The sequence below is a fragment of the Moschus berezovskii genome, chromosome 12 (assembly GCF_049115385.1).
Source record: "Moschus berezovskii isolate FMDL1 chromosome 12, NW_MosBer_1.0, whole genome shotgun sequence".
In the NCBI taxonomy this organism is placed as follows: Eukaryota; Metazoa; Chordata; class Mammalia; order Artiodactyla; family Moschidae; genus Moschus; species Moschus berezovskii.
Window position 1 is genome coordinate 25,763,414 of NC_142471.1, and position 12,352 is coordinate 25,775,765.

Here is a 12,352-nt window from a genome sequence, read left to right on the forward strand (position 1 = left end):
ATCCCGAGTCCCAGGAAACCCCTCAGTCCTTGCCACCCTTGTCATCTGGTCCCATTTGACATGTCATCATTTGTCAAAAGTGCCAAAGATGAGAAACCCTGCTTCAGAAGGAAAAGGAAGACTCATTAACTTCACTTTTTCCTCACCAACTCCCTTCCTTCAATCTGACATTTTTTTGTTTATTTTGGCTGTGTATTACATGGCTTGTGCTTTCAGATTCTTTGTTTGCTGATCCACACCCTCGGCAGTGAATCCTAGTTACTGGACCACCAGGGAATAAATACCTTAATCTGACTTTCTTTTTTTTAATGTGGCAATGGCTTTATTTGCCTGCACCACATGCCATGTGGGACCAGGGATGGAACCTGAGCCCCCTGCAGTGGAAGGTTAAGGAAGTCTTAACCACTGGATACCACTAGAGAATTCCTCATACTAATTATTTCAATTAGGAAATGGTGGAATGACCAAAATGTTGGATTGGGAGTCAGAAGACTGATTTCTGTCCCTTTACTTGTTTTTAGAAAAGCCAGAGGAATCAGAGATCAAATTGCCAACATTCGTTGGATCACATAAAAAGCAAGGGAATTCCAGAAAAACATCTACTTCTGCTTCATTGACTATGCTAAAGCCTTTGACTAGGTGCATCACAGCAAACTGTGAAAAATTCTTCAGAGATGGGACTACCAGACCATCTTACCTGCCTCCTGAGAAACCTATATGTAGGTCAAGAAGCAACAGTTAGAACCAGACAAACAACAAACTGGTTCGAAATTGGGAATTGAGTATGTCAAAGCTGTATATTGTCACCCTGCTTATGTAACCTTTATACAGAATACATCCTGCAAAATGCTGGGCTGGATGAATCACAAGCTGGAATCAAGATTGCTAGGAGAAATATCAACAACCTCAGATATACAGATGATACCACCCTAATGGTAGAAAGTAAAGAGGAACTAAAGAGCTTCTTGATGAAGGTGAAAGAGGAGAGTGAAAAAGCTGGTTTAAAACTCAGCATTCAAAAAACTAAGATCATGGCATCTGGTCCCATCACTTCATGGCAAATAGATGGGGAAACAATGGAAACAGTGAGAGACTATTTTCTTGGGCTCCAAAATCACTGAAGATGGTGACCACAGCCATGAAATTAAAAGATGCTTGCTCCTTAGAAGGAAAACTATGACAAACCTAAACAGTGTATTAAACAGAGACATCACTTTGCTGACAAAGGTCCATCTAGTCAAAGCTATGGTTTTCCCAGAAGTCATTTACGGATATGAGAATTGGACCATAAAGAAGGCTTAGTGAGCACTGAAGAATTGATGCTTTCAAATTGTGGTACTAGAGAAGACTCTTGAGTGTCCTTTGGACAGCAAGGAGATCAAAGTAGTTAACCTTAAAGGAAATCAACCCTGAATATTCATTGGAAGGACTGATGCTGAAGCTGAAGCTCCAATACTTTGGCCACCTGATGCGAAGAGCTGCCTCACTGGAAAAACCCTGATTGCTGGGAAAGATTGAGTGCAGAAGGAGAAGGACGCAACACAGGATGTGATGGTTGGATGTCATGTCCACCGACTCAATGGACATGAGTTTGAGCAAACTCTGGTAGATAGTGAAGGACAGGGAAGCCTAGTGCTGCAGTTCATGGGGTCCCAAAGAGTCAGTCACAACTTGGTGACTGAACAACAACAACTATTGGCACAATTACTGAGCTTTTTATGGCTGTGTATGTTATAAATAAATACTTCCATCTGTGCTTATCTCTGGTAGCTAATATGAAAAAATGCTTTGAAAGATGTGAATTGCCATATAAGCATTGTCTGACCTGAACTCCAGTAGCACTTTTGAGCTTTCTTATGGAAACTTATTATCTGTTGCATATAAAGTAGTGACAAATGTCACAGACTTCTTAAAAAGTAGAGACCATAGAGTAAGCTTTTTTTTCCTGTGGTCTTTATCCTTGTGTGTATAATGTTAACAGACTGATTAAAGACTTATGAAAGAAGAGCAGTTCCACCTGATATTCAGTCTTTATTCTTGATTAACTAATTTCAAATATTTTCTATGCTATATCAAATTTACCACTTTTTTTTTCAAATCTCCAATTTAGGTGATGTCTTTCCAGTGCAAATGAACCCACTAGCTCAATCTCAGTTTATACCTTTGGCTGAAGTTCTCTGCTGCACTATATCTGATATGAATGCTGATCAGATTGTAGTAACACAAGAATCACTGTTGGAACATTTGATGAAACGTTACCCAGGTAGAGTAACAAGTTTTTCTCTATTAGTTCATTGCGTGTGTTTGTTTTCTGTTTATAAATCATCTTAAACAAATAAACTGGGCAATATACAATTTTTTTCAAGGATTTTTTTTTAAAATTAATTTTTGGCTGTGCTGAGTCTTTGTTGCTATGCTTGGGCTTTCTCTAGTTGCAGAAAGCAGAGGCTTCTACTCTTCTTTGTGGTGTGTGCGCTTCTAATTTCAATGGCTTCTCTTGTTTCAGAGCACAGGCTCCAGGTGCTCCAGCTTCAGTAGTTGCAGTGCATGGGCTCAAGTAGTTGCCACTCATGGACTTAGTTACTCCAAGGCATATGGAATCTTCCTGGATCAGGGATTAAACCTGTGTCCCCTTCATTGGAAGACAGATCTTATCCACTGTACCAGCAGGGGATTCCCATTTTTTTTTTTCTATTATAGAAACTTATATTAGAGCCCTGTCAGAAAAAGTTCTGCATCAGCAAATTTATGAGTATTTCTTTTATCTTCCAGATAAACTTTTTCAAAAATAATGTTTATGGTAGTAATTTAATTAGGTCAGACTCTAAAGAAAGGAGGGCAAAGCAAAAAATTAAAGATTCATCTTCTCCCCATGCCTCCTATTTTTTTTTTTTTTGACTGTGCTCTGAAGTATGCAGGACCTTAGTTCCTCAACCAGGGATTGAACCTATGCCCCTGCAGTGGAATTGTAGTCTTAAACACTGTATCTACCACAGAGGTCCCTGCCTATTCTTAAATTGCCACTTCCCAGTGGTGACAACTTCTATCATTTATAGTTTCTCATGGACTCTTCATATATTGTATTTGAATATACGTATCCTTTTAAAGCAACAAATTGGATCATTCTATACTTTCTTTCTGGGCTTCCCAGGTAGCACAGTGGTAAAGAATCCGTAGGCCAACCCAGGAGATGCAAGATGCAGGATTCAATCCCTGAGGTTGGGAAGATCCCCTGGAGTAGGAAATGGCAACCCACTCCAGTATTCTTGCCTGGAAAATTCCATGGACAGAGGAGCCTGGTGGGCTACCGACCATGGGTTCACTAAGAACTGGACACCACTGAGCAACTGAGCATGCACATATACACATTCTTTGTATTCCTTTTCTTTTAAAAGTTAAAGACAGAGTTTTGATGTCTTTCTCTTGAAGCATATATCAATCTCATTCTTTTCATAGCTGCATGATATCCCAAATGCACAGTTACACAAGGGTAGTTTTCAGTTTCCCATTATAAAATATGCATATTGTAGAAAAGTCCAGAAAACATAGAAAGGTAATCACTTATAGTACCACTGCTCAAACAAAGGGCTTCCCAGGTGGTGCTAGTAGTGAGGAATTCTCCTGCCAATACAGGAGACATAAGAGATGCGGGTTCGATCCCTGGATTGGGAAGATTACCTGGAGAAAGAGGGCATGGGAATCCATTCCAGTATTCTTGCCTGGATAATCCCATATGCAGAGGAGTCTGCCACGCCATAGTCCATAGGGTCATAAGGAGTCGGACACGACTGAAGGGACTGAGCACACACTCGAAGGAAACCAATATTAACATACTGATGTATTTTCTTCCAGTGTGACACTTTTAAACATTGTTTTCACAATCTAAATATAATTTTGAACCCTGCTATTTGGAAAGGGAATTTCTTTAAAATTGTTAACTTCCTTGTTTGAAAAACTAACATAACCCAGATATTAGGTAGTTTGCCCTTACCCAAACACAGACTGATTTTCATTTTTTCTTTGGATTCATACTAAGATTTAAGCTATGAGATTGTGGTTTTCAAAAACTTCTGTGTTTGCTCTCAAGAAATCTTTTAATGAGATTGTTTAACTTGGGGTTTGTGTTTGAGTGAACTCATTCTTTTCCCTTTACTTAGCTGGTAGGTAACCTACCCATATATCTTTGTGTAGACCAAATTATATGCCTATTATTCAATTGAACTATCATTATTTTTAATGCTTTTTTGACATTTTAATTACATATATTAATTGGTTCATTCATTAAAAATATTTCTTATTCAGAATCTATCAGGGTAAAATTCTTGTTTGTTTTAGGCATTGCAATTCCATCTCGAGATATTCTTTATACCACTCTGGGAACTCTCATTAAAGAAAGGAAGATTTATCATACTGGAGAAGGATACTTCATAGTTACTCCTCAGACTTACTTCATCACAAATACAACACCCCAAGAAAATAAGAGAGTTCTGTCAGATGAAAATTCCCAGATGCCAACTTCCATTACATATCTGGTGAACGTGGAGAGCTGTGCAGAGTTAGCCAAAGAAAATGTGGCCCTCATTTCCCATTGTCAGTCTTGCCGGTGTTTCCATGATGTGTGCACTCAGGAACCACCAGCTACTGGAGAAGTGACTAGCAAAGGGCAGAAAGGTCTTGTGGAATCCAAATCTTTGGTACCCAATCAAGCAGTTTCAGTGTCTGAGGAGAATCACGTCTGTGAGAGCATCAAACCTTTACCACACACAAAAGACAGAGAAAAAGCCAAGAAATTTGGCTTTAACCTCTTCTGGCGCAATATATCTAGAAAGGAGAAGTCCAGAATAGAGCACAGCAGTTTCTCTGCTCAGTTCCCACCAGAAGAATGGCCCGTCCGAGATGAGGATAACATGGACAATATCCCTCGAGACATTGAACATGAGATAATCAAACGAATTAATCCCATTCTGACGGTTGACAACTTAATCAAACATACTGTCCTAATGCAAAAGTATGAAGAACAAAAAAAATATAATAGCCAGGGTACATCCACTGATATGCTGACACTGAGACATAAGTCTTCTTCAAAAGTGGGAGTTAAGAAAAGACAGGGCTGGTCTGTAAAGCCTCGAAGGCAGGGCTATTCACATAGGGACAGACACAAAGCCAGGAGTCAGGGAAGTGGGCCTCAGCCGGGAAATGTTAGACTGGAGAAACACTCCAAGTTCCCTGCTACACAGCCTACCTCCAGTATTAAAAGCCCAAATGAAGCAGTACTTCAGAAACCACTTGGTGAGAATCCATCAGCACTAGGTCCCCATTTGATTTACAAAAAGCGAATCAGTAATCCTTTCCAGGGTTTGGCTCCCCGAGGGAGCCCAATAACCAAAGGGCACAAAATCCAGAAGACCAGTGATTTGGAACCCAGTCAGACTGGACCAAAGGGAAAACATTTCGAAAGGTCAAGGTCTTTGCTTTCCTCAATAATCTTTGAGAGTGAAGCCAAACAGCTATATGGTGAACAATGTAATGATATACTGAGAGAAGAATCCACTTATGTGAATCACTCTACTGTCAAATCTATCAGCGATGATTTTAGAGACCACCTCTTAAATTACTCTCAATGTAATGTTTTGCAAAATGGTAGTAAGTGCTGTTCCTTCAGGGAAAGCATATTGAGATGCGATGTGTATGGTGGAGAAAATGAGGCAATCCCTGAAGTCTCAAGGAAGATTTATTCTCATTTTGACACATTAGAAGAGACAGAAGAAACACAGCATGTCCTGCCATCTGGAGGGTCCTCTTCTTTAGACCAAGCATCCTCTGCTTGTAGATTAGTTGACAATACAATACACCAGTTCCAAAATCTTGGTCTTCTGGATTACCCAATTGATGCAAAACATTTGAGAGAAAATGAGAGCCAGGCCCGAGACTCTAAAGAAACTCTAATGGGAAAGTCATGTGTCCAAGAAGCACAGACTGTGTGTCTAGAAAATGAAGGGCTTTCTGATGATGACCAGGCCTTGTATCAGAATGAAGTGGAAGATGAAGATGGAGCCTGCAGTTCACTCTATCTGGATGAGGATGACTTTTCTGAGAATGATGACTTAATTCAAATGCTGCCTGACAACATTCAGTTTTCCTTTCCAGAGGGAAACAAGTGGAATCATTTAGGAAAACAGAAGGTGACTGAAAGGTCTCTGACTGAGTATGACAGCAACATACAGAGGTTTGAGCCTCAGGTGCTTAAAGGAAATGAACATTACAAGCTCACTAACCCTGGTGAAAGCCAAAAACCCAACCTTTCTGCTGAAAACTGTATCCTCAATTTAGGAATCCAGTGTGGTTTTAACTATGAGGAGGAACCCAGTGTAGCTGAATGTGTACAGGCCTCAGCACCTGAGGATGGAAGTATATTTGATTACTACAGCACAGGGAAAGCCACTTCTGAGGCCGAAGCCCTACAAGTCTCCGTTGGTGATACTGGAAAGAAACCAGTTAGCTGGAGTCAAAGTGCTCAGAGTCAGGAAATGAGAACAGAGTTCACACATAAGTTGGAACTCTTCAACACTTCACATATGCCAGTGTTGGCTCAGGATGTCCAACCTGAACACAGTCTCTTGGAAGGAACAGAAAATCAGAGCCTGACAGGAGATAGTGGAATAGATTCTCCACGGTAAGTACACATATAAGTGACTAACCACTAAGCCACAGGAATTATTAAAATCAAGGGCATACTGAGTTATCTAGTGGGAGACTCCTGCATAAACTTTTAATAATAATTGCAGTTCTGCCAGCCTTTACTCAGTCAATTATATGAAGTTATAATGAAACTCTTACACAATAGGATAGAGTTCATTTTTAATGTGAACCAAGATTTGACTGTTCCACTACTAAAATCTTGAGTTATTTCTACAGATAGGAAGGAACTACCATAAACCAAGCACTTCCTAAAGTGAAGGTTGGAAATTTTCACTTACATTCCTGGTTCTATACAATATGAGATAGAGATGTAGCCATTTTCCACTAATCTTTTCCAAACCAATTTGTTTAAATAACATTGCTCAGAGTATAAACATAAAAGTAATTTGGTCATAATAGAATAGTTGAGAAATACTGAAAAGTATTTTTTTTCTTTCTTTGTGGCCTTGTCATGGAGAATGTGGGATCTTAGCTCTCTGACCAGGAATTGAACCAGCATTGAACAGGAATAGACCTCCAGGGAAGTCCCTGAAATTATTTTTAAAAGACACCTATAATCACTCTAACATCTAGATATTTTAAAAATCCTTTTTCCATTTGGTGTATTTATAACACTTCTGTCTGAACACATTGATCTGTATATTTTGTCTGTTGAACTCATACTATAGTTACTATTTTGCATGTTGCTTTTTCAATAAATATAATGAACATTTCCATGTTATTAGTTTTCTAAAAAGTCATCTTAAAATTTGGTATATATATATATACATTAGTTTTATTATTAAATAAAATCATGTACCTCCTTTTGAAACATTAAAGTAATACAGAAAAGTAAAACTAGAAGTCTCCATCTCCCAGCCTTTTCCATTCCTATTCCAAGGAGGTAACCCAAATATTCTTAGCAGTTTGGCATATATCTTTCAGACTTTTCCCCATGCATTTATAACTATAATTATTTTCTAACAACAGATTGTACAGAGCTTTGGCTTTCTTTTTTCACCTAACTTATCATGGATATTTTGCAATCAATACATATATATCTAGTTCATTTAAAAAAATGGCTGCTTAGTATTATATTATGTGGACTCTTGTTATTTATATAACCATTATTTTCCTTCCTTTGACATTTCAATTATTCCCAATTTTTTGCATTAATAACTCAATCTGTAGTAAATTGTTGTTATATAAATGTTTGCAGACATTCTTGATTATAACTTCAGCTAAATTCTTGGGAGTCTGCATTTTTTTAAACATATCTACTTTATTGGGAAATAAGATCCAAGATCTTTCTGCTTGAAATAGTAGTTTATATTGTCATTAAAGTATCAAAACATGCTGTCCTTGAGGTAAACAATGGTGGTATGAACCAATAACCCATGGGGTCCCCTTTTTTTCTCTCTCTGGCAAAAGCAAAAACAAAACCAAAAACAAATGCAAAACAGAGGGGAGAAATTGACATGCAATTGAGAATTTTTTTGCACTGGTTATTAGTTCCCCTACCAGGGATCTAACCCATGCCCCCTGCTGCAGAAGCATGGAGTCTCAACTACTGGCCACCAAGAAGTCTCTGAGAAACTGAATTTTTAAAAATTGCTTATAATGTGGTTTTCTGGAAAGACTTATTATAACTATAATCATTAAAGACACTTATAGAAAAAGAGAGGGGAAATAACATTTGGACATCAACTATGTGCTATAATTGTTATGAAGATTAGGGAGACAAAAGATGAACAAGATGTTGCTGCCTATAGGAAGCTTACAACTTAGTCTAAAAGACCAACAAATGAACAAACACCGAAGTGCAAACTCTTCATAACTGTCAAAGAGATGTGGAATTAAGAGTGCTGTGTGGGAAAGACACATTTGAGGCATCTCTATGTAACAGACAAGAGAGGGAGAGGAGGCAAGGTGGGAGAAGGGATTGTCAAAGGCAAAATGCCAAACCAATAATTGAGTTGGCTGAAGCAATACAGGTATGTTGAATAAGGGACTAACATAGCAGACAGCTCTTAGGAAAGAATCACTGTCAATATGAAAAATATTATAGTTGGCATTTCTCTACCATACAACTTTTCAAAAAAGAAACAAATTACACAAGAAGATATGGGTCACTGCAGTTGTATAGAAGAGTTTTTCAGGGAACTTACTATTTCTGACTAGAATATACTTGATACTAGGTCTAAGAACAGATGTTTAGAAAATGTGAACTTCTTAGAAAGCAACTGTCAAATAACTGAATTGCTTTTGGAAACCCTTTAAAATGTAAAAGAGCACTTTAGCGTTTTAAAGGTTAACTTACTTGGTAATTAGTTCCTGTTATTAAATGTACTGCTTCAAAGAGTAACAAATGAAGATATAATGCCTTGGTTAGAAATCCTTTTAAAGGCAATAATTTTGTTATTTTTAATATCTTTAGGACACAGAGTCTGGCATCTAATAATTCAGTCATTTTGGATGGACTAAAAAGAAGACAAAATTTACTGCAGAACTTTGAAGGCACAAAGAGCAGTCAAACACTTACATCCAGTTCCTTACTACAACTAACTCCAGTGATAAATGTTTAATTCTTATTTTTTTTGAAACTCTTGTAAAAATGTATAGCATTAATATAGTGTTTTAATCAACTGAGTTTATAAGAATTCTCTAAAGCCAAACATTTATATTATTAATCTCATTACATATTTTGTTGTAGTTAACTGGCTTTTTTCCTTTTTTGACATTGATTTTTTTGAAGCTTATTATAAATTTATTGGGGATATATAGATTGTTTACAATAAAAAAATGGAATAATTGCTCTCCTAATTAAATGTAATTAAGTTGACTATCAGACAGACATTTATTAGTTTTTCAAATACATAAGATGCTAATTTACTACCGAGTAGTGAATTTCTGTACTCACATCAATGATGAGTATTTACGGTAAGCAGATCTTACCAGATTTCAACACATAACTCTAGAAAATAGTGTTTTAGGTACATACATACTTTGTTTGCAACTAAAGTCTTTTATTATCATTAAGAATTTGTATAGATGTGCTGGGTACTGGTACTTTGCAACAAGAATTCCTTCTATCCAATCATTGCTGCCAAGGATATTCTTTGTGACCAGCTTTAACATGAGGAAATGGCTCTACTCTGTAATTGGATGACAATATCCAAAATACCTGTGGCAGTAGGCATTATGGCTCAACTGTTTCTCTGACTTCTCCCCATGTTTGAGTCTCTCCATAAAATGGTTTTGAGAAGTCAGGATGTTCTCAGTGGTGGAGATAGAAGGGAAGCAGCATGGCTTGTGAGTAAAAGGGAGGTTCTAAATTAAGAAATTTAGAGAAAAGTTGGAAGATGGCTGATAGATAATTTTCTACATTTGATCCTTTTTGTTCATCAACCTCGCCAGAATTTTTTCTGTCAGGTCTTTTCAGACCAAGTAGTAGAATGCTCAGTTCTTTCGGGTTTAGGAAACACACGAGGCAGTCAAGACTGGTTTCAGCATGTTGGGTAGATGATAATACTGACTTAACAGGTGAGGGGATGTTTCTTCTAAGAGGTTTCTCAGTTCAGTTCAGTTCAGTTCAGTCGCTTAGTCGTGTCCAACTCTTGATTATCAAAAGCCTTAAAGCTCAGGGATGACTGAATAGAGAATACTTTCCAGCTCTCACCATCCAGGTAATAGTGAAGGCTAGAATGATGAAGCTCAGCACTGTGGCTAGCTGCCTCCAGGCCCTGTGAGAGTGCAGAGGACCTGAGATCAGATGTGCCTCTGTTTCACTGTGGTTGGACCACTTACTCCTGACAGTTGGTTTTCGTGGCTCTGACCAATCTACCATGGCATTCCAAGATTAACTGTCATCACTGGGATATTCAAAAAATCCTGGGCGAAGTACCTAAGGTTACCTGGATAGAAAAGCCCTGTGGGGGAGGCAAAGATTTAGGGGATCTTACAGCTTGGAATCAGCACCACTGAATGGAAGTTAAGAGAAAAAAAAAATTCAGCTCATTATGAAGAACTTATCAGATAAAACTATCTGAAGATGAAGTAGGCAGCTCTGTAAACAAATGAACTTCCCACCATTTAGGACATTCAAGCAGAGGCTTGGTGATCCCTTGATGGGTATGTTGTAGAGGTATTTTCAGTACTTTTCTTAAAAGTATGACAGAACTAGACAATTTTGAAGATTCTTTCCAACAGTAGAGTGAAGGTTATATAAAAATATATCCAATTTTTTTAAAAGGGGGAAAAAAAGATTCACTGAGGACCTTGTGAAATACTGAACTCACTCAAAATTCCCAACTACTGCTTCCAGGTCTCCATGTCTGCACTTTCCCTACCAATCCTTGGTAAAAGGAGTACCGACTACTCTTCTTTGATCTTGGACCTGGACAATTTTCTTAATAGAGTGGGGAATCCAAAGTCTTTCGTGACTCTGGCCACATCTAGGGACCAACGAAATCTATCTAGTGTTGTCAGATACATTTGATACTCTCTAAATGTATTAAATGAAGCCCATTATGAAACCAGTAAACCTCCCTTCTGTAAAACACAACATATGACCACAGATATTCAAGATGAGTGTACACAGTGTTCTTAAATTCTTGTTTGGGAAATTATTCTCTACAATGGGTGACTTGAATTTTTTTCCCACTATTAATTTTTGTGTGTGGAAATTTTCCTTAATGATTTTCTTTCCCACTTCTGTTTGCTGAGAGAAAACTGTTCTCTTGAAACAGCGTCGCTGACCTGAGTTTAGGAGTCAGATAAGTTTAAATAGTAATTCCAGTCCTTCATAGCTGTATGATGGAGAAAGTTACCAAGCTTCTCTAATTCATTTTTTCTCATCTTTAAAGGAAGATAGTAGTGATATATACCTTATAAGAATTGTTGTAAGATTTGAGAATAATCTAAAGTGCCCAAAGCAGGAGGAACCTAATACTGTTACAAATACATGTGTGTATTTTTGTATATTTATTCACAAAACTCATCTATACATGGCCTACTATAGAGGTCTCTTGTTTTTGCCAGGTTGTCTGGAAATCATCCATTTAGAGTTCAGTCCTTTAAGATTATAGAAAAGTATCATTAACCAAAATCCAGATATTCCTGGGGGAGGTATCGTGCTTTTGACTAACAAGTTTTCAGTTAATTCCTTATGCTATAAATAGGAATAAAATATGCAAAGCATGGGCTTATTGTGGCTTGTCATATAATGTGAGATCATGTTCTTCCTCCTTTTTCATCTGGGATCTCAGACCCCTCGGAATCCTCAGAGTTGCTGGCTTCTGTAAACAATTTTCAATTTTTAAATAATCCTAACAGAAATCATACATACCCTTTGCCTAACTCCTTGCTAACTGAAATATCAGTTTCTTTGCCAGTGGCTAAAATTACACCTGCTCAGTAATGCAACCCTATCACATGCTGGTGTGACATTGTTAAGCTTCATTTGCATCTTAATCTTTTATTAGAATAATCATGAATCCATTATTACTAAATGCAGTTTAGCAGACAGAATGTTTCACAATGTCAGCTCCATGAGGAAGAGTAGAAAGAGCCATAGCAGGGAAAAAACTGGGATCAACTGCATTTTGAGCATCCATCCTACAGTTACCTGAGAAAGCTTTCAAGGAAGGGGAAGACTGATGACTAAAAGGAGTGT

General features: G+C 37.7%; 1 protein-coding gene across 1 annotated transcript in view; it reads left to right on the forward strand.

Moving 5' to 3' along the window:
- STOX1 (storkhead box 1) overlaps positions 1 to 9,393 on the forward strand; it is a 65,900-nt gene extending 56,507 nt beyond the window's left edge. The window contains exons 2-4 of the mRNA XM_055424257.2: positions 2,111 to 2,263; positions 4,336 to 6,673; positions 9,116 to 9,393. Of these exons, the coding sequence (XP_055280232.1) occupies positions 2,111 to 2,263; positions 4,336 to 6,673; positions 9,116 to 9,263 (2,639 nt within the window). The 3' untranslated portion in view covers positions 9,264 to 9,393. The remainder of the gene's footprint in view (positions 1 to 2,110; positions 2,264 to 4,335; positions 6,674 to 9,115) is intronic.
- The last annotated feature ends 2,959 nt before the right edge of the window (positions 9,394 to 12,352 follow it).